The sequence below is a fragment of the Lynx rufus genome, unplaced genomic scaffold (genome assembly GCF_022079265.1).
Source record: "Lynx rufus isolate CCGP_SWC_20201006 ecotype Redwood Valley unplaced genomic scaffold, mLynRuf1.p SCAF_5, whole genome shotgun sequence".
Classification (NCBI taxonomy): Eukaryota; Metazoa; Chordata; class Mammalia; order Carnivora; family Felidae; genus Lynx; species Lynx rufus.
Window position 1 is genome coordinate 65,536,451 of NW_025814867.1, and position 23,525 is coordinate 65,559,975.

The 23,525-nt window shown below is 36.9% G+C and overlaps 1 protein-coding gene across 1 annotated transcript in view; it reads right to left on the reverse strand.

Moving 5' to 3' along the window:
- The window catches only part of SPATA16 (spermatogenesis associated 16), a 231,875-nt gene that overhangs the window by 79,879 nt on the left and 128,471 nt on the right, over positions 1 to 23,525 (reverse strand). The window contains exon 4 of the mRNA XM_047098622.1: positions 5,335 to 5,419. Within this exon, the coding sequence (XP_046954578.1) occupies positions 5,335 to 5,419 (85 nt within the window). The remainder of the gene's footprint in view (positions 1 to 5,334; positions 5,420 to 23,525) is intronic.

A 23,525-nucleotide genomic window follows, 5' to 3' on the forward strand; every position in this document is an offset into this window, starting at 1 on the left:
CAAAAGAGGTCTTTCAATTGCTGTGAAAGTCTTCAACTTCCTCAGAGCCAAGAGCTCACAACAGTGCCTTTGCAGTAGATCTTTGTCAAGACACAAGAACACACCATGAGGCTCTTTCTTAATAGAGGAGTTTGTTGGCAATTCAGAGACAAAATTTAGAAGTGATTTGGTTTGATTAATTCTTGAAAATTTTTTAAGAGAAAGGAAAACTCCTTAGAACAGATTGATAGTGAGAAGTTCATTCCAGGACTAGCTTTATAATGGCTGATATCTTAGTCACATATATGAAGCAAATCTTTTGGTTAAATGCTGAATTTACTATTAGAGATGCTGCTGAAAAACTATGAGTTTGTTTTTTTTTTTTTTTTTTTGGTCAAGCTGCTACTGTAAATGAGGTGGCTGGAGTCAAAAACACAATATGAATTTTCTAATACTGGAGGTGAGATTGACATAGCCTTGAGAGTTTCTAGGGACAAAAATCAACAGACACTTGGCAAATGGCTTTCTCTCCTTCGAAGGTCATTTTTGTTCAGATGGCTTTAAATTGAAACAAACTGCTGACATAGTAACTTTGATGATATAGACTTAGCAAAGATAATCTCATTGACTTGAACACAAAGGGAATGATGTAATATGAATTTTGGTTATTCTTGATGCCTGCCTATCCATATGAGATCTTGTGAGCTGCAGGAGCTCTGATTCCATTCGCTATTAGAGATTTCGTGAATCAGGGTTGTACCTGTTATTGCCATTAAAGTGAAATATTGACATTGATGAGATGTTGAATACATTTTAATTTCTTATCCCAGAAAAATTGCATAACCTTTTCATAAGAGTGAAAAAACTATAATTCTCAGTATTCTATGTGTAGATCAATTTCCAATATAATGAGATAAATAGTAAGCCTATTTTTTCCCATGTTTATGTTTATGAGTACTGTTTCTAGGTGGATGCTTGTAAATTGAATCAGATTCTCAGAGAGGTTTGTCATTCAAAAAAGAAAGAAAGAAATTTGAAAAGAAACTATTAAGGTGAAGAATGGGTTGATCAAGCAGCTTGCCCCTGTTTAGTGGGGGCTCCTCTGTGCTTGTTTTGTGGGACTTCTGCAACAGAATTAGCTGTTATCTTTTCTCACTCCATTTTGCTAAGCAGTGCAAACCAGAATTGGTTCTGTTACTCACACTGCAAGAGATAAAGCCACACACCAGAAAATCCATGTGGCTGACAGCATGGCAGAAAGTGAAGGTGAGAAACCAGGAAAGGGAAATAGGAATGGAAGAAGAGGGAGTTTCGTTTCTGAATGCTATTAAATCTAGCCCTGGATCTAAGGGGCAAGTGGCTTACGAGGTGGACTCCAGTTTACTGTAAAAAATCTTGAAATAAAATTGTTACTTTAGGAGTAGTGTATAAATACATAGTGGTCACTGCTTCAAAAGAGCTAATTCTCAGCCTGATTAGGGAATTTCCGTTTTGTTAATTAGTTCAGAATTGTGATGAGGTCTCAAGGTGTTTCAGAAAATGAGAGTGGCTGATAATAGGAGACTGGGTATCAAGTTGCAGAGGCATGCATGTAAGTACAGTTGTGACAAGTTATTTCCAACCCTCTCTAGCTCTGAAGAAGTGATGCTATTATAGAATAACATGTGCAAACACTTTTATTCAGAGTGATATATTCTGATGTGAGCTTTCATGTAGTGTAGAGTTGTATGCCTTTTTTTCTTGCTGGGTTGATGATATGAAAACCATTCCTAATACAATTCAAAAGCATTCTTGAGCTCACCAAAGCGAAGGTCTGTTCTTTTGTATCCAAGGGCTTATAAGCCAACCATCTGTGAGAGTAGGTGTAGACTGGTTCTCACATTTTTACATACTGAAATTTTCCATTTCCTGTTTAAGACCTCTGAGAAGAATAACTGATCAGAATGGTAGGCATTTTATGTGGTTGAAAGGAAGATATACAGTAACTTCATCCTCTACAAAAGTAGTGAAAATAGCCTCTGTCTAAGCCTTCATTGATGTCTATGAATGTCTATGAAGATACAGTTTCTTGTCTGTGATGTTTGGAGGGCATTCTTCAATTCAGCAGTGTAACTGTCATGGTGGATTGGGTGGTGGTGCATCCCTGTCTCCCTGTGTTTAAAGATGGCATGGATTGGGCACTCACTGGCAATGTCCAAAAGCCCCTTTTGATTTAGGACAGAAGGTTGGCGGGGGGGAGATGTATACATTTAATTTAAGATCAGGGAGAGGCAGGCTCACATAAGGAAGTATGTAATTGGTGAGAATGGTGTGGTGTGCTACTATTGAGGCTAGTCAGTAGGGTTTAATTTATGGACTTTATCTGCAGGATGAAATTTCTAATTATGTCATTTCTTTCTATCTTAATATATGTGACATCATTTTTGGATGTGCTTAAAATATTAGATTTCAGTGCTAAAATGAGCTTTGAGAATAAACCTTCCCAAACACTTTCTGCTGGTCTCTCTTATTTTCTAGCTGAAGTTCTTCTAAAAACTAACTTGCCTTCGGTTAGATAGCTATTTGGTGTTAGAACTTAGATGGAGTCAGACCTGATTTCCAAACAAAGGCTCTTTTCCAGTATGCCAAGTTGCTTCAAATTAAAAGAGAGAAAAAGAGTAACTCAATACCTCAAAGATGAATAATCCAATTAAAAATGGGCAGAAGACATGAATAGACATTTTTATAAAGAAGACATACAGATGGCTAAAAGACACATGAAAAGATGCTCAACATCACTCTTCATCAGGGAAATGCAAATCAAAACTATCATGAGATTATTGCCTCACACCTATCAGAATGGCTGAAATCAATAACACAAAAAAACAACAGGTATTGGTGAGGATGTGGAGAAAGGGGAACCTTCTTGCACTATTGGTGGGAATGCAAACTGGTGCAGCCACTCTGGAGAACAGTCTGGAGGTTCCTCAAAAAGTTAAAACTAGAACTACCCCACGATCCAGCAATTACACTGCTAGGTATTAACACAAGGAATACAAAAATACTAATTCAAAGAGATACATGCACCAAGATGTTTACTGCAGCATTATCTGTAATAGCCAAATTATGGAAACAGCCCAAGTGTCCAACAACTGATGAATGGATAAAGAAGAAGTGGTATGTATAAACAATGGAATATTATTCAGCCATAAAAAAAACAATGAAATCTTGCCATTTGCAACGACATGGATGGATCTGGAGAGTATAATGCTAAGTGAAATAAGTCAGTCGGAGAAAGACAAATACTATATGATTTCACTCATGTGTGGAATTCAAGAAACAAAACAAACAAGCAAAGGGGAAAAGAGAGAAAAAGAGAGGCAAACACAAGAACAGACTCTTAACTATAGAGAACAAACTGATGGTTGCTAAAAGGGAGGTAGGTGGGGGTGATGGGTTAAACAGGTGATGGGGATTAAAAAAATAATAATAAAAATAAAAGAGAAAAAGAGAATACAAAGAAAAAATATGTTTTTCTTATCTTTTATTAATACAGGATAATTAGATAATAGTATTTGTTTTCTTCCTTTTTGTATAGCAAATATGCATGTATTGGTAAGTGGAGATTATTTTCTTAGTTTGATGTAAATAAAATGGGGGTATTAGTGTTCTTTGAAAGCTAAAGGGAACAGAAAAAAAATTATTTACAGTTAGTCTTAACCAGTCTTAGGTTGCACCAACACTAGACCTATTTTTTCCTAGTTCAATGTAGAAAACACAGGAAGTAGTTGATATTTGTTTAGTGAATGAACAAATTAAATCAAACATTTATTTGGGACCTACTATACGCCAAGCTTGCTGAATGTTATCTAATCCTTAAGATTCAACTCCTTTCCACTTCTCTCCAGAAGCTCCTGAAATCCTTTAATAAAAAGTCTTCTTCCTTTATTATATCAAAGCCCATATTATTTGCTTATCTTTTACATCTAGCAATTCTTTACAACTATTTAATTACATGACTATAAGTGCTGCTGTTTTGCATGTTACAGATTCCATTAGGAAGATTTTTAACCTCTGAGCAAATTAAAAATATTTTTGAGATTAAAATTTTGTTTACTAGAAGGTCAATTTTTTTCAAATAGTCACAGGTCTCAAGTATAGTAGGACTAATGTAAACCTTTATTTTTTATAGTAGGCTAAAACTCCAAATATTTAGATGGAACCATATAAACTAGTGAGCCTTTTACATGATAAATCTAATACTTTATTTTCTAATAAATACATGATATAAAAACAGAAAATGGGCCAAGACACAGTAGTGAAAATATGGGAAAAATCAGGAAGTATCAAAGACTATTGATGATTATTTCTCCCTTTCATATTTGTGTTTTAGCAGATCTTATTCTAGTTAGTTCAAAAGGTTCATATTCAATTCAATTCAATTCAATTCAATTCAATATCTTGAAGTATGAGGAGTAAAATGCCCCATACAGTCTGGAGAGGAGAAGATATGGAGGAGGGAGCTGGCTTTTGTAGTTCATTTTCAAATAGTTGAAAAAATTTCATTTGGAAATGTGTTTCCATTTTGTCCATGTTGCCCTACTGGGAACCACTGGATTGAAGTTTTAAGGGAGTAGAAATCCACTTCATATGAGGAAAACAGTTTAATAATTAGCAAATTGGATGTTGTTTCTTGGGCTTAAGTGAGCTCTTCATTTTGGATCTATTTCAGCAGAAAGTCATCAACAATTTGCTCAGAGAGGACAGGAAATGAATAGATTTGTATGTTGTAAAGGAGATTGAACTAGTAAATTCTAAATTCTCTTTATAATTTAAGAAATTATGACTCTCTTCTTGGGATCTCATTGACCTTTGATATGACTTCTTGCTGCCATTTTGAATAATAAATGAGAAAGAAGATCTGCAGTTTGTTACTAGTTAAGTGTTCCAACACTAAATATTACTCAACAAATACAACTGATCTTTGCATTTTCCTTTATTATGTAATTGATATTACTTCTAGCATCTGCTTTTACAGGTCATAGATCAAGAAGAATCTATGAGAATACAATGTTCATATTTTAAAGGATCATGTCATTATAGCAGCATACTTGGGAAAATAGTTCCTGGGATGTCTAAAATTTATATTGGGTTGTAAAACTGAAGTATGGGCCAAGGGTTAACAACCTTGAATTTTGCCCTTAAAATAAGTCACAGAAAGTCTACTTCATTATAAATACATTACTACTGAGTGGTGTCCTTCTGATTGATATGGCCAAAGCTACTTTCTTCAGCAGTCATTTAAGCACCAATTCTTCATTTTGGTTCTAAAAATGAGATGGGTTCCTCCTCCCTAACTGGGATATAAATTTTTACCTGCCAATATAGTTTGATGAGCTTGCTTATACACTGTTCACTTCCTCCACAGAGCCAGAACATGTAGTCAGCAATCATGGCACTCCTAAGAACAAGGACAAATTAAAAACAAAAAACAAAAAACAAAAAAATTTATAGGACAGAACAAAACCATAACAGGTAGTATATATAAATACTGAAGAAGAAGATTTTGTAATATATAAAATTTGACTAGACTAATATTGAGCAAAGCCCAAGCAAATTTTAGGATGTAGAAAATAGGGTTGTTTTTGCTTTCTGGGTTTTGTTTTTTGTTTTTTGTTTTTTTGTTTTTGTTTTTGGTTTCTTTTTTGTAATCTAAGCTAAAAGAATAAGAAGCAAACAGCATTTGTATTCTAGATGTTTTTTTTTTTCTATTGCACAGCATAAGAATATTTAAAGACTATGAAGGAATGCATTGTTTTGGTTGCCCCTTATTAAGCTTCAAAACCTTTATAGAGCAACACATATGTTATGGACTCTAAAATGCCTTCAAACCTAACATAGCATATGTAGCTAAGTATTGTACTGCCATGTAAGCATATCTTAGACTTTACCTGAATTAAAGATTATTTACCTCTGATTAAATTGGCCTCCTTAAAAGTAAAAATAAAAATTTCCAATTCAACAAACACTCCCCTCCCCCAACTTTTGTGTTTAATTGAATTGGTTTTAGTATCTAGTGTGTACAACCATTGGATTAGTCTTATTAAGCTGAGAAGATATTAAAAACTATTGTGCAATTGATATTAATTCATTGCTTAGCACCCTTTGGAAAAACAGTTTACTTTTATGACTGTTTCTGCTGGGCCTCTCTATTTCTTTTCTCCAGAGATTCCAAATCCAATTAAATGTGACTAGAAGTAATTCCAAATTGTAACGTTAGCCAATTAAACATATAATAATCCTGTGTACCTAATCACTAGTACCAAAAGTTTTATTTATTTAAGTAGACCTATCACTGTGTACCCCTGAATGTTTTTCTTATCTATGCCTGCAGATATGTGTTGTTTCTTGACATCATTGTAAATTGAATTGGAAATTTCCTTTCCCTAAGTATAGGTTGTCTAAGGCACAGCAGCTATAAACTTACTATGGTACTCTGTTGAAAGAATTAAAATGTTTAGATTCTTGCTCAGGACAGACAAAAATTAGGACTTTCAAAATTAACAATGGAAAAAAAATATCACCATTTGGAGGGTTATTCAGCTCAATATATTTCTTTTTACACAAATGGTATTGGAAAGGAGCTGTCCACCGACATTTAAAAATAAATGACAATAGTTGAGGAATAACTAATCTTTTAAGAACCCTCTTACATTTTTCAAAGCCCTAGTTTAATGATAAGACAAAGTGAGGTAGGAGGTTTTGATGTTGTGTGAATATATAAGAAGTAGAAAAAATTATAAAAATTACAGACAAGAGGGGACAAAAGTGAATTTCAAAATATGCATTTTGATAGAAACACTTGGAAAAATTTTCCTCTCATGACTACCTAAAAAGGAAGTCTACTTGACGGGTAGGTACCTGTCACCTAACAGAAACCCATTTAATAAATTCTGAATTTGTGAAATCAATGAAAAATGTAAAAAATCTCCCTCTCAAAGACAGCACACACATATTCATAGAAGCTGTCTGATTCCTCCTCCCATTACCATATGGATATGTATCTATTTCTCAACAAACATTGGTTAACGAGGATACCAACCATTAGTTAAACCAGGGATGGGAAAACGTTTTTCTATAAAGGGTCAGATAGTAAATATTTTAGGCTCTGCAGGCCATGTGGTCTTACAACTACTCAACTTTGCCTTGTGGAAGGAGCGATAAGCAATAGTAAACAAATGAATGGGGTTGTGTTCCATAAGACATTATTTCCAAAAATATATGGGAGGCTGGACTTGGTATAGTTTGCCTAACTCTAAGATAAATGATGAGGTTGAGCAACAGGTGGCCAGCATCGATATGCCTGTCGGTTAATAGGCACCAGCTTCTATATGTCCTGGCCACAGGCCCCCTAAAACATTTCAGTCTACTGTTTTCTCTTTAGGGACAATGTATACATTGTACTAAAACTGTTGTGCAGAGTTCAAGAAAGAAACTTTACAAATTTGAAACATGCAAAAAATGTAAAAGATAATCCTGGATCATAGGCACAGAGGCTTGAGTTAAATAAAAGCTAAACTGATAATTTCTATCATATTAGTGATTGTTATTCTTAGATGAGAACAATTGTGAAGAGAAAAAGGTCACGACAGTGGATTTCTAGAGCTTTCCTGAATTTTTAATGATTTTGATGGTTTGGTTTTGAGTTGACCATTGTAAAAATAAGGAGTTTTAGTACTTTTATTAATGTCTTCCAAAAGTTGCTTTTTCTGTAATTACATGCTGCCAAATTGCTACATTCTTTAATTTTTTTAACGTTTAATTATCCTAGAGAGAGAGAGAGACAGACAGACAGAGCACGAGTTCGGGGTGGGCAGAGAGAGAGGGAGACACAGAATCCGAAGCAGGAGCCAGGCTCTGAGCTGTCTGCACAGAGCCTGGTGCGGGGCTTGAACTCACAAGCCACGAGATCATGACCTGAGCTGAAGTCGGCCACTCAGCGATGGAGCCACCCAGGTGCCCCACACTGCTACATTCTTAAATATGATTTTATTATACCTGGGGGCTCAAGTCTTTTTCCAAAGGAACGCATCTCCAAATTTATATTGAAACAAGCGAGGAATTGAGATTTATTGAAATTTATTATCTGACCTCAGCAAAGCACAATTCTTATAATAGTAAAAAGATACTTGTATTAAATAACAAAGTATGGTTTCATAAAGTCACATGTTTGCTGATACATTTTTCATAAGTGTTAGATTTATTTTAATATTGGGAACACAATTTACATCGTAGTTGCTTTGACCCCATTTTCTTCCCAGTGGCAGTGGCAGTTATGCTTTTACCACCCACCTTCCTTTGTTTGGTCTTCTATCACAGCTCTGCCCTACAGCTTAGCCTTTATAAGTCAGTATAAAATTCAGTGGAAGAACATGAAAAGAGCATGGAAATAACATTATACCATGCAGTACTTGTGAGGCAAGAGACAGGGGTTTTTCATCATGCTGAATTTATAAAGGGCAAAGATAATTAATTAATCAACTCAGAGCATCTACAAGGAGTCAAGTACCTTGTGGGATCCTGGTCCTGTCAGACTCACCTCATGAATCGAATGTAAACGGTATCTGTGATTCTTCCTACTTTCACTCGGGTATCTCTGTTTACCTTTAGACCAATATCCTGGAGGCTAGTCAATGTGATTCAACGTTGCTTTTAAATGTCTTTGTTTTGTTTTCATTATTCTACTCAACTTATTTTCATTAATCTACCAAATATTGTGGCTGCACTGGAACTGTAGGATCATGTTAGCAAAACCCTTTTAATTGACAGTGAGTGGTTTCATATCTGTCCCTTTTGGACTTTTTTTAGTGCTAAGCACCAGGTTAAGCATTTTACATGGCAGAGTGTGAACCTGACCACCCACCCACCCACTCATGCACACTTCTGCATCAGATCTCAATCCACCCATGGGACTGTCCAGTAATTCATTCTTTCTTCCTTGTTTCTTTTCTTTTCTCTTTTTCATTTTCTTTTTTCCCCTGGAGCTTTTCTACCAGCATACAGAAATGCTGTTGTTTCTGCCATCTTAAAGTAAAACACCCAAAAGCCTCTCTTGATCCACTTCCCTTCCAATTATCATCTTAATGCTTTCCTTCTGTATAAAAAAACAAACAACAAACCCACAAAAACTCCTTGAAAAAGCTGTGTGTACCCTGTATCTCGAATATCTCTCTTCCTGCTCTCCTCTGACCTTGCTCCAACAAGGCTCTCATTCCTACTACTTCCCTGAAACTGCTCTCTTCAATGCTATTAAAGGTCTCCATGCTGCTACAACAGTGGTTCAGTTCTCAGTCTTCATTTTGCATGGACCCTTGGGTGCAAGTGATGCGACTGCTTGTTCCCTCTTCCAGTATATACTTTTCCCAGTTGGCTTCCGCATCTCTGCTCTTTCGGGTTTCCCTCCTATCTTACCTAGGTTGCCCTTTTCCATCTCCTTTTCCGCTATCTTCTCATCTCCCTGGGTCTCTACTTTTGGAGTACCCAAGGGCACAATGCTTGGACCTCTTCTCTTTCCTTCCAAATGTAATTTCTTGGTGATTTCACCAGTTTCATGATTTTAAATACAGTCGATGGGTTGACAACACTTACATTTATATCCTGAATTTAAAACCTCTTTTTGGATCTCGAGACTCTTGCAGAAATTATCTTCCTCACATCTCTACTTGGATACCCAATAGGTATTTCAAATATAATCTTTCTATACCCGAGACTCTGACCCTCCTTACTTCCCTTCTTACAGTCTCTACTGGTCCCCTCCATCTATCCAATTTCTCAGGCCAAAAAATTAAAATTAGTGCTCCGGAGCAGGTCACTACTGTGCTTAAAACTGCAAAGGCTTCTTGTCTCACTCAGAGTAAAAATCAGTTTTGAAAATGGCATTTGAGCCCCCTGCCATCTTGTCTCTGATCTTATTTCCTTTTTACTCTGCTCCAGACAAACTGTCTACCCTGCTGCTGCAGGTACACAACTGCCTCTGGGATTCTGCATTTGACAGTCTGTCCTGGGATGTTCTTTCTCTAAATGCCCCCTGATCTCCTGGCTCAACTTCAGGTCTTTTTCTCAGTGAGGACTACCCTGACCACATTCCACTACTATCCATACCAAAGCCTAAAATATTTACTATCTGGGTCTTTACTGGAATGCAACCTTCCTGAAGGCAGAGATTTCTGTCTGTTTTATTTACTGCTCTATCCCCAGTGCCTAGAACAGTGTCAGTGTGGTAGTCACACAATAAACGTTTATTGAGTTAATGACCACACACTATCTAATTTTTTTAAGTCAAAATAATTAAATTCGTGTTACAAAAAAAAAAAAAATCAAAACTGAGGGCTATAGAGTTACATAGCTTACTAGGATTCTAACACAAGCAGTCTGGCCCTGGATTACTTCTCCGCTCCTATTTCACAGAATGCTTTTGTTCTGAAGGTGGCAGGGAATGAAGTGACAAGGTGGGCTTTGTCAATTTAATTTGTCCAATGTAGAATCCAACATTTAGCTCATATGAGAGTTTAATAAATGCTAATGGATGCTGATTTATTTTTTACATAAATTAAAAAGGAAAGGTACCAGGAAGCACATTAGCCTATTATGTTGTATCTAAAATTATTTTTAACATGATGGCTTCAGTCATGTGTCAACAGCTATGGTTTCCCTGCAAGCCTATTCTATTATTCTTTTGATACTACATTTGAGCTTATTATAGAAAATTGTTTATGAAGTCACATTTAATTTACTTAATACATCTGTTAAATGTAAAAGGGTCAAAATCTGGCTTTTAAATATATATGCTTCTAAAATAAAATATTTTTGTGTGATAACTCAGCTTATTGTGAATCAAATCCCATTCCTACAGAACAGCAAATACACAATATAAGAATTTGACATGCTATTATTAAGATAGGTACCAGCTTTGTTTTCCAAATTAATACCATACAAGGATCACAGTGTATAAGCATTTTCATGCCAGCTGACTTTACAGATTGAATATTTACAAACAGACTGTAATTCTAAGTATATTCAAAGCATATACTTTGACATTTCTCAAGGCCTCTGATCATATGCAGAATTTGTAACATTTCTACTCAGTGTGGCCACTTGGTGGTGTAAAACAATAAGATATGGGTAAACAAAAGAAAATCACAGCACACAATCAGCTGTGTGTTCTCATAGGGCTGACTGGTTGGGACCTTGAAAAGTCATTCGTTCATCACCTTGCCTTTAGGCAGGATCACACTTAAACCTTTCAAATGAGACTGATGAGAACCTATTCTGTTTTAAAGACCTCCACAGAAGGACACTGCTCTGCTTTCCTCACTGAGTCCAGAGTTTCATAGCCATAAATAGCATCTTCTGCCGTTTTAGTCTCCTGGTTTCAGTTCTTTCTCCTGGGTTAGTGCAACCTAACTAGACCTTATCCTGTGAAGAGCAGTTCTACATATTCTTACAAAAATTTATTAATCTCTCTTCCCTAGGTTAATTAATTAACCCCAGTTGCTTTAATCTTTCTCCATGGGTCCCCTTTGCTTGACATTAGTCAGTTTCATGATTGTTTTTTCAATTGGTTTAGGTTCCGCCTTTTCTTTCTTCTATACTCGGAAATTGACCTCTCTCAAGAGTCTAAGGATAATCTTACGGTGTTTGTATGCAGCTATTTCACTTATGTAACTGGTATACATACTTCATAGAAGTGCATCTATTGGATAGTTCTAACTACAGAATCCTTCCCTATTGTCAACATACCTAGGAGGCTGTTTCCTTTCTCCTGTACTTAAAAAAGCTAAAGAACATATGTATGCATATATATATATATAATATATATATATGTATATATATATGTTGTTAACTTAGATAAATTAATATTGATCAAAGTTTATAGTCCTTTTGAATATAAATACACACTAATATTGGAAAGATTATATTCTGATCAGGAAGAGAATCAAACTATCAAACCCACTCAAGCAAACACACACACATACATGCGCGCGAAGCTTCTTTTTGTAGGCTCACATATTTTCCACACAGTGATCTCTAAAAACAACGTAAATATAAAATACCTCAAATAGAATCCAAGCCCCTTCTGTGGTCTACTCTTCTTGTAATAGGTTGCCCTTGTTTTTCTCTTCAAAACACCTTCCATCACCCTCCAGTCACCTGTGGCTTATTCAGTTGCTCAAAGTAAATAGGATTTTTCCTGCCTTGGGGCATTTGCGTATTAAGGCCCTCCTACCTGGAATCTATTCCTTTCATTTTTTACCCAGCGGCCTCTTCTCAGGATTTGGCCCTTTCGACTTTAGCTTAAATATTGGCAATCTCCTCAGTGAGGCCTTCTCTGGCCACTCTGTGTAAAAAAGTTCTGCCTTATGATCCCTCAACTAAAAATTTACCCTTTTCCTGAATAAGTCTCACATTTTGTAATTCCTGGTTAGTTTAACTATTACCTTCTTTTCCTAGACCTATTACTGTCCAATATGGTAGCCACTAACCGTATGTGGCTATTTATATTTAAAACAATTAATAATTAATTTTAATTAAAATTAAAACTCAAAACCCAGTTTCTCACATACATAAGGCATATTTCGGGTGCTCAATAGCCACATGTGGCTAGTGGCTACTACGCTGACTGACATGGAGCATCCCCGTCAACACTGTAAGTTTTAGTAGCAACACTCTCATACACATCATGTTTAATCAAACATCTGGGGTGGTTGATTTTATGTGTCAACTTGACTGGGCCACAGGGCACCAAGATGTTTGATTAAACATGATGTCTGTGAGAGTGTTTCTGGGTGAGGTTAACATTTGAATCTGTACACTGAGTAAAGCAGATTGTCCTTCCTGATATGGGTATGGCTCATCTAATCCCTTGAAGGCCTGATAGAATGAAAAGGCTGAGTAAAGGAGAATTCACTTTCTGAATGTTATTGAGTTGGGACATCAGTCTTCTCCAGCCTTTGGACTCAAACTTGGATTGGAACTTATACCATCAGCTCTCCAGGGTCTCACGCCTTTGGCCTCAGACTGGAACTAAACCTGTGGCTCTCCTGAGCCTCCAGTTTGCCAAACTACAGATCTTAGGACTTCTCAGCCTCCACAACTGCATGAACCAATTCCATATGTTTATACATCCTATTGGTTCTGTTTCTCTGGAGAGGGCTCAATAATTTATATCTGCTTTTGTTCACACTGTGCTCTGGGTATCTTTTCCCTTCACTCCACTACCCCTAGTCATTTGATACTCATCAGGAGGCTCAGCCCCTACAGTGTTCTGAGGTCAAGTATTTCAGTGGTTGATGAGCACTGAAGAAGTTATTTGTAGGCTTTGTGACAAGTCTGCCTCTGTGCCTAACTGCTCAATTCTAATAGCTGAGAGTTGTCCCTGAGACCAAGTCTCTACCTTTTGCAGACCAAATCTAGTTAATGTGTTCCTGTCTTGCCTGTAAGTCCAGATTTTGATTAAACTGGGGTTCTAGATATGCTTGCTCCTACAAGATTGCCCAGGAATGAATACTAGCTTTTCTTGAAGTTCACTGCCTGCTTCTAGTCTGAAATTTCAAATATTGCCTGTCTTTAGATTCTCAATTGATAACAAGAAAAAGCAATAATAATAGTATTACTGTTGTTACTATTTGTAACAGCAACCAATATTTATAAAGTGCTTACCACATATATAGTAAGTGTTTTTATGTTGCATTTGATTCTTTTTATTAAAAATGTTTATTTTTGAGAGAGAGAAAGAGAGAGAGAGAGAGAGAGAAAACCACCCAGACATCTCATTTAATTCTTGAAACCAAGCTATGAAATGAGGAAACTGAGGTTCCTTAAATTGAGGAGGCTAATTTCTAAAAACATTGATAGCAGGTCAGGATTCAACCAGATATATTTGTCATAAAATTTTGGCCTCTTAACCAGGGTTCTGTACTGCTTCCATGTTGCCATTATTTTTCTGTGCATCTTCTACCAGACTCTATTATCTTGTGTTGGGCTTCCCTGATGCTAATTTCTTGCCAACCTGCTGACCACTGATAAACTCTCTAAAAACCATATTCCCGTGATCGATTAAGGGGGGGTGGCCTCTGCCTGAGACCTGGTCCGCCTCCTTTACTCCCATCCTATGCTTATCTCACTAGCAGTCATGTCTTCTTGTTAGTTCTGGCTTATTAATCTGACACAGTCAACTTTTCCTTTCCTGGCCATGTCAAGAGATGTGTCATTACTTCCGTAGAAAATATATGTCTGGTTGAAGTGGTCTAGATGAGTAGAATTCATCTCAGATTATATATGAAGGTTTGATTTTGATTGTGATTATTTTTGTTCTGTGTGGAGAAACCAAATATGCCTATCAATATTATTAGGAAATATTTATTATGTTTATTACAATAGGCAAGGTTGGGAGTCATGGTAACATGGAAATGTATAAATACATGATGTTGACCTTCATGAGCTGCCAAAATAACTATTGATATAACAGCCATATTTGAAAAGAGTAATCAAAATATAAGGCAGTTTTACAGCCATTAAGAACTATGCAAATGTTAAGTACATAATGTTAACTAAGAAGTACAGAGCAGTAAAGGGGGAAATGATGACTCTTGGCTGCAATGGACTGACTCAGTCCTGAGACCTGAAGAATGGCTACCATTATTTTTAAGTGATGATGAAGAAAAGGGAGGTTTTGTGTTTTTTGTTTGTTTGTTTGTTTGTTTTCCAGAGACATTATTACATGCAAGAGCATTGAAGGCAGAAAGTATAATACAGGTTCTAGGGAGAGTCAGATGGTTTTGTGTAAAAGAATAAAGGGAAGACCAGAAAATTATGTTCTGGACAGGTTATGGTAGGCCTTGGATTCTAGGCAAACGAATTTGAACTTTGTCTTGTAGACGTTGGGGAATAATTGAAGGATTTTTGGCAGGGAGAATAACATGAAAACTTCTAGTTTTAAGATCTCAGCCACTGGGTCTGGATTCTATGGTGGGGAGGACAACTTATCCAGCCAGGATCTTTCAGATTTGTGTTTAATAGGGACAATGACAGCCTGTGGCTATATTGGTGGCATTGCTGAGATGTCTACTTTTATGTGGTTTTATAAGCAGTGTCCCTTGACATCTGGACCCATTTGCTTTCCAGGACAAAGAAGATGGTCTGGGGCACCAGGGTCCTGATAGGGCAATATGGATATAGAAAGGGGACTGAGTACACATTTTATTAGATTCATATTTGCATACTTCATGAATTCTTTCATTCTACAAAGATGGAGATTCTAAGATGAATATGCCATTTTCTATCATTAGGATCTAATGGAGATGCAAACATATAGAGTTAATTATATCACAGTGAGTAAAGTGGAATAATTGATATATAAATTAATGCAGTTGTGAGGATTGGTGTGTTTGGGGAGGGAGAACTGGAGGAGATGAAAGCCTGGATCAGCCTAAATGCTGAGCAGGAGTTAGCCAAGCAAAGGGATAATGCCCTAAGAAGGTCATCCTAGGAATAAGGTACAACTTGATCACAGGCTCATAAGTTAGGAGGAAGAGTAGGAACCTCCAACAGGATCATCTTACTGAGTTTAGATCAGGCAAAGAAAGCATGGGGAAGGCCCAAAGGAGCGTGGGTTTCATCATGTGGATTTTAAGTACAGAGTGACATGGAATGTTCTATGGTTTAGAGAGAGAATCTTGGCAACTCTTTAGAGGATGCATTTGAAGGTGACAAGACTGGAAGTGGGAGTTCATCGTAGGAGTTCTGAGAGACAATGCATGAGCCTTAACGAGGCAGTGACTACAGAAAAATGGGAAATTGAGATATTGGCACCATTCTTTAGGACAAAGTTAAATGACAAAGGCATGTGAGAAGGAATTTGAATCCTTAAATATGGTAATATTCCAGGCCCTGTGGTGACTGGTGTCAGACACTAGAGGCAGTTTCCATAAAGGAATATCCTGTTACTCTTGTGATAAAGAAAAACATAAAGATGAATTTGTTTCTTTTCCAGATGAATGGACTAGTATCTGATTCTCAAGAAAATAATAGATAATGATAAGAAAATAATGGGCTTAGCCTGAAACCAACATTATAACTCTTGGGTAGAGATTGACTGGTATTATAAACTGACATCAACTTATGTAATGTGCTGCCTTGACTCCCTGAAAAGCACTGATGAAGCCTGATAAAGCTAAGTTGCTTTTTTGGTGTTCATTCTTGAAGACTTCCCCCTGGAGCATTCTTCTAGGGAATGTTCCCGCCCGTGATCTGTCTCCTGTCTCACCGTATCACGGATCACTCTCCCATGACCAAGAATTGAACCCCCATCTTTGGAACATTTATTCATCAGCAGAGGGCGCCCTCACCTTTTGGTATTTGTGAAAATTCAGAAACTGTGTTTCTCTAATCTTGAACAGGATTATAAAGTTTCATCCAACTTCTCGTGGGATCAAAGGGGTAGGGACAAAATTAGGAAAAAACAGGGCATGTCATCTTAGGTCATCCTGAAAAGGGACAAAAGCTAGAGGAGAGTCTGGCTATACAAAACCAGGCAACCCTGAATCTAATTTTGCTTTCAGTAGTTCAAACCAGTAGTTTCTGAAGCCAATATAAAATGTAAAGCAGTTGGAAAGAAGACTGTACAGAGCAGAAAATAAACCCATTCACAGCAAAGGAACAGCTTTCAGCGAAAGAGGCCAGAACTAAATCTTGTTACTCCCTAGAAATAAGAAAAGTACAGTCTTACTGCTTGCCATTCTATCTCTTGGTCTCTGCTTGGGTAGGGAAGCATCTCAGAATATATAGAGATTATGATGAACCATCCTGAGTATTTTGCATATTGTGTAAGTGGACTGCAATCATAAACTCAGCTGCCTATTTCTCAAGAGCTAGTGACCCCCAGGTAAAGACAGAGAAAGTGAGGACAAAATGTGATTAGTGGACACAGGCAGATTTTAATACAGTAAGGTGTTTTTTTTGGAACTTTTTTTGTAATCAGTTTTCCATCTGAACCAAAGGATACATACATTCTGGTGAGGTTTTCAAGGCAGCCTACAGACATGCATTTAAACCACAGTTTACTGAAATAATGTACATTTAACAGTTATGCAATGGTTTACTAATAAAATAAGACCAAATAAAAGAGTAAAGTAACATAACACATCTGAATTTTTAACTGAATAGAAGCAGGTTTCATTTTCAGTGTTTCTCAGTAGTGGTCACTCTTGGCAATTTTAAGCAGTTACAGTTTGTGTTGTGTGGGACCGTCCTGTGCACTGCAGGGGGCAGCACCTCTGGGCACCCCATTCTACATGCCAATAGTACTTGCCAGTTACTTTGAAAACCAAAAAACCCTCACCCACTTCCCACGAATGATATAGAGAGGGTCTGAGAGCCACTTGGAGATGTTTATTGGTATTCTGAAAGGGAACCACAGGCACTTCAAAGGTTGATGGGACAGATTTTAAAGGTTGTTGTTGTTGTTGTTTTTAGGTTGAGTTTTACTTCATAATATTTCTTAGCTGAGATCATTTTCCTTATCCGTCTTGAGCAGGATAATTTTTTTTTCCTCTCAAATGGAACAAAAAAGGCAAGCCAGAAGAAAACTGTTGGAAGTTTCTATTCAGTTAAAAATTCATACGTATTAAGTCACTTTTCTCTTTTATTTGCTGTTATTTTATTAGTAAAATATTGTATAATTGTTAAATGTATGTCATTTTAGTAAACTGTGGTTTAAGTGGGTGTCTATAGGCTGCTTTAAAAACCTTACCACAGTGTATGTATACTTTGTTTTTAATGGGAAATGGATTCCAATGTTGGAAGAGTATATGTATCTTAGAAAAGTTCCCTGAGGTATAATAAAGTAAGCACCAAGCAGGGAGAAAAAAAAGGAGAAAGAGAAATAAATATTGTTTGCATGATCCCACATGAAGGCTGAACCCAGGCTTTGGAGCCATGCATCTTACTTACTCTTTTATAACTTGCTTGACCTTGGACAAGTCCCTTAATCCTAGCAATCTATGGTCCATCTCTACAATGGAGATGATTTTAATAATACCTATATTCTGGAGGGGTGTGTGTGTGTGTGTGTGTGTGTGTGTCCATAATTATATATGTAAAACAATTTGAAATCTATGAAACAATCTACAAATTTCAGGTTGAAACCATTATTTTTAACATGATTGTTGCCAACCTGAGGATGAATGTGGTAGATGGCGAGGGTCAGAAGTTGAGTCAGATGTTCCCAACTCAGGCAAGTTTGGTTCCTATACTGAAGGGATAGGAACGGTGTGAAAGCAGGTCAGAATAAGTTGGATGTAAGCTGGGGGAAAGGCACATTATACCTAGGGAATGTCCTCATATTAATATGGTCAAAATTGTTACATGGGATACTTGACACTTAAGTGGATCTTTAAAGCGATTTTATATGTAGCATTCTCAGTGTAATCTAGATAGAAAAACCTCCACAAACACCACCACCACCACCACTATTAACAACAAAATTTTTGTGAAAATCTCGGGAAGATACAATGAAGAGTCTGTTGTCCACATGTGAACAGCTCACTGGTGGAAGACTGGCTCATGCTTCCAAGACAGCAGAGGGTCATAAAAATAACATATAAGCATTTGTTGATTTTATAAGTGATATATATTCAGGGTGGACATTTGGCAAAATTATGATGTGTTCAGATTTGCTTTTCACACTTTTCTAGACCTCTTTAAATAGTCCATGCCTCTGCTGTGGCATCTCTTTTCTTATTTTCTGATGTACTCTATTAATATTCTGGCCAGCAAAGAGCCTCCACAGAAAAACCCACCTTCACCTGGCCTTAATGCACTATTACAGGATTCAGCTTCTCCCTCTCTCAATATTTTCCTTAATTTAAGCATATCCATTCTGCTTCTCATTTTTTTCAAGGCAACATTACATCTAGAGATAAATAGGCAATTTTTAAGGCATCAAAAAATCCTCTGCCCCAAAAATGTTTCTCTCAATGACTTGAAGTGCCATAAAATGACACATTAGTCTCTTCTTTAGGTCGAAATATTAAATGACATTGCACATTTGTGTTTTCTCTGAAGGTGAAGGCATTATCATTTCTTTTTATTAATTTTTTTTAACATTTATTTATTTACTTTTGAGAGACAGAGAGAAACAGAGCACAAGTAGGGGAGGGGCAGAGAGAGAGGGAGACACAGAATATGAAGCAGGTTCCAGGCTCTGGGCTCTCAGAACAGAGCCCGATGTGGGGCTTGAACCCAGGAACCATGACATCATGACCTGAGCCGAAGTCGAATGCTCAACTGACTGAGCTGCTCAGGCGCGCTGGCATTATCATTTCTTAATAACTTGTAATAAGTTATTTTCATCAGATTAATAGGCAATATAGCACAGGGATTGAGAATGTAGACATGAGAGCTAGACTGCCTTTATTTAAACCCTAATGATGTTATTTGCTATCTGTGTGATTTCAGTCAAATTGCCTAACCGTTCTGTGCCTCAGTTTCCTCATATTACCATGCAAAAATAATAGTTGCCAACCTCACAGGATTGTCAGAAGGATTAAATGTTCTGCTATATGTAATGCACATAGAGAAGTGGAGAACATAGAGTACTTGGGAAGCACTCAGTAAGTGTTAGCTTGCAAATTATTATTCTGCCCAGACATTAGCACTGATATTTAGGAAAATGAAAAACACATTGCTTCACTGAGAAGCTTGTACCCAAACAGGCTTGTTTAGACTGCTTCAAAAGTGTATTGATTTTCTAGGTTATTAAATTTTTTTTCTTGAACTTAAAAGACTTATAGAAGCTTGTAACTAACATAGGTAGTGTAGTTTTGTGAGCCTACAGAATGAATGCTACTGTCTTGATGCAGCCTTCTTGAGCCCTTATTATACTTAAACATTCTTGCATTACACCCTGTCATACATTTTGCTTGTAAGTCTTCCCTTAGAGCCCTTTAACTTTCCCTTGTAGATTAGCTATTGGTATTCTTTAAAAGCGTTTCTGATATAGTATAATTTTGTGGAGGGCAGGAATCACGTCTCATTCATCATTATGAATCCACTGGAGCCTTGCACAGTATAGACACTTGCTACATGATTATCAGATGAATGGATAACTGAAAGATCCATAAGGCCAGAGATTTTTGAAGGTGTGCTCATTGCTGTATCCCCAAGTATCTAAAACAGTGATTGGCACATAGTAGGTCATCAATAAATATTTGCTGATGATTTTGTTAAAAGAAGGAAGGCACAGATGTGCTGCTGAAGTTAAATGGGATTCTGCATATGAAACCTGAGTTACATTAAATATTTTGAGATCTATTCCTCCAGGAAAAAAAAGCACATTGGGGAAGCAAACTATGGTACACAGAGTAGGACATTTGCTTCTTCCTTTGGAGATATTTCTCTGCAGGTAGGGGAGGGTAGTAATGATTGTTATCCATTAGCTCTATATTCTTCTGTCTCTAGCCATAGCTACTACTTCATTCATTCACTCATTCATTCAACCAAAAGCTATTGACCATTTGGTTCATGAAGGACACTGTGGCTGATGATGGGTAGCAATTAGGCAGGAAGGATACGCAATGGTACGGAATTTGTTTGAGTAGCTGAAATAAAGTGTAGTGCTCTTGGCCATTGTGAATAAAGTGTGATGGTCTCGTTTAATTCACTTCTAAGTGAATTTGCTTTGTCTATGATTCCTGATGAAGAAGTAGGTTCAGGTGATCCTGATCCTCTTTTCTGTCTGGACCAGGATGTACAGTCAAATTTTACAGTCTGATGATATCACCCAGAGCAAACATCTTAGCCAAAACATGCATGACTAGCAATCACAGATATATAAGAAAAGCAGGACATCCAAAAAAGAAATACCGAGTAGCAACTTTAGGCTGCCTTGATAGATCTGCTTAGGAGAAAACCTCAGGGGAGAGTAGTCAGCACTGAGATGCCCACACTCTTGGCTCCAAGCTTATGATGACCATACACCTAGGTTTTCTGGAGACAGTCCTAGTCTATTCTTATTGTCCTAGGGTAATTAATAGGCCCCCTTTCATTATCAATATTTTCATGGTTTAGAAGATAAATGATGTGGTCTCCTATTGTTTTCTCACCGAAGATGTTTTAGAGCATGCATGCACATTGCACAGTCATCCTCCTGGGTTAAATATACATGCTTAATACCCTGGAAAGAGAATTGTTTATCTTGTCTCTAGTGGGATTATAAACTCTTGAAGAGCAGGAATCTCATTTTTTCCTTCCTCTATTCCTTCTTTCTGGCGAGAGCTGATTATATAGTAGGCTGCAATACATTCCTATTAAATTATTTTTAACTTTTTCTCTGACTTAAGATTGCATGGAAAAATGCATATACAAGTACTTTTTTTTCTCCAATAAGATGTGTATTTTCTTAGAGATATATATTTATCCTTAGTTTACTAGGTGACTTTCTTATAGGATTTATCAGGAGATGTAATCCATAGGAACCCTGATTTTTATGCTAAAACTCATTTCCAAATGTTTACTTTGTAGTTTTAAATTTATAGATTGGAATCAGAAAGCTTGGCTAATAGACAATCAAGATGCATTTTCACTCCTTCACAGATTCTCCAACACACACAATCATACTAACACAAAGTAAAATTTCTATACATTATTCTTTATATGAAAAGAGAATACAAGCTGGGTTGTGGGGAAAAAATGAAGGATTCTCTATGTGAACAGTGTCAGGAAAGCGATAAGTTTGAAAATTAAAATGGTATGTATATTAAAGCAAACAACTATTTATTTATTGAGCACTTACTATGTACCAGTTACAAGTAATATTTACATTATTGAGCTTTTGGGACAGAATACATGGAAGATGTTAGAGGCCAGATGCTAGATTCTAGCACTGCAATTGTTGAGTTTGCAAGGTAATAACCCTTTCACTCTTAGGAGAAGCTTTTGTATTCTTGAACTGGTTCATGGTATTGATTTTAGGAAACTTCTACATTTCTTTTGGGACACGGTGCAATATCCATCTGTTTATTTAGATGTTTGCTTGAAGGGAGTTTAATGTAGACAGAGACAATGCTCTCCACCCCCTCTGCCCATGAACCACAGTTTGCATGGTGTTTGTCTTATTTTTTTTTAATTGTGTTTTTAATTTTGCAAATGTGCCCAGAGGCGTTAAGTAATGGTAGCATATTTATAAATTAAAATATAAATAAATAATTTTGGAAAGCAATAACAGCTGGCAAATATTTTTTTCAAGAGAGTTGTTTGTAAGGAAAGAAACAGTTCTGTGAGCATGATGAAACAAACCATACCAGGTCACAGAAGAGTAGATTGTGCAGCAAGAGCTTCTTAACAAAACTCTAAAGTTTTTGAAAATCTTAAGACAATGAGTGTCTCCTTTGAAGGATGGTGTGGGGGCTCCAGGTTGTGTCTAGTGTTCGTGGTAGAGTGAGATCTAGGGGGCTAGATACATTATAAGGATAAACATTCATGGTGAGTGTAGGGAAAACCCTGTTCTTATTATACTCATATACTCCGCCTGATTCTGGGTATAAAAGAGTTAATAGTAATTGTGTTAATGCACTTCTGAGCTGCTACTACTGCCCTGGGTCTAATCAAAGGTGAGGCACAGGAAGTCCCAAGGCTTTGCCCTAATGGGATCCATTCCAGATTTTCCTGAATCAGGAAAGTGCTGGGGCTTGCATCCCTCAAGAGACAATGCAGTCATTTATGTCTCAGGAAGAGTCAGGGTTTTAAAAATCTACAGCCATAGCCATGACTTTACAGAATTTATTTGAGGAAAGCAAAATCTTTCACAGAAATCAGTTGGTATAGACTCATGACTCAAAGATAGTCTTTTGAGCAATTAACATTTATAACACAACAAACCTAGGAAAAGAATCTTATGAGATCCCTAAGAGTCTGCAGACTACACTAGCAGAGAGGGGATTCCCTTTGCCCTTGGGGTTGGGGCTTGTTTCCAGTTCCTTGGTGAGGAACCCCAAGACTGAAGACTGATATAAAACCCAGTAACAATGGGGCACCTGGGTGGCTCATGGGTTTGAGCCCTTTGTTGGGCTCTGTGTTGACACACAGAGCCAAGAGCTGACAGCTTGGAGCCTGGAGCCTGCTTCGGATTCTTTGTCTCCCTCTCTCTCTCTGCCCCCCCCCTTCAGAAATAAACAAAAACATTAAAAAAAATTAAAAAGAAAACAAACAAAAACCCCCCAGTAACAGCAAGGTCATATCAGACATGCCTTTAATTGAGTAGGATTCAAGAATATTGATGTAAAAACAATAGCAAAGATGAAATTTTAAGTAATACCCCATGCCAGCTTGCCATTTTATTCAATAAACTTAAGCCCATAGGCAATGAATGGAGTCAGTCAAATCAGCAATACTCATTGCTAGTTTTAAACATATTTTTTAAATGTGAGAAAGATGTTAAGGATTTCCCTGATCAATAGCAAAGAAACCAAACATCTGCCAGGAAAGTGGGTCGTCCGCGCCCTATAGGAAGA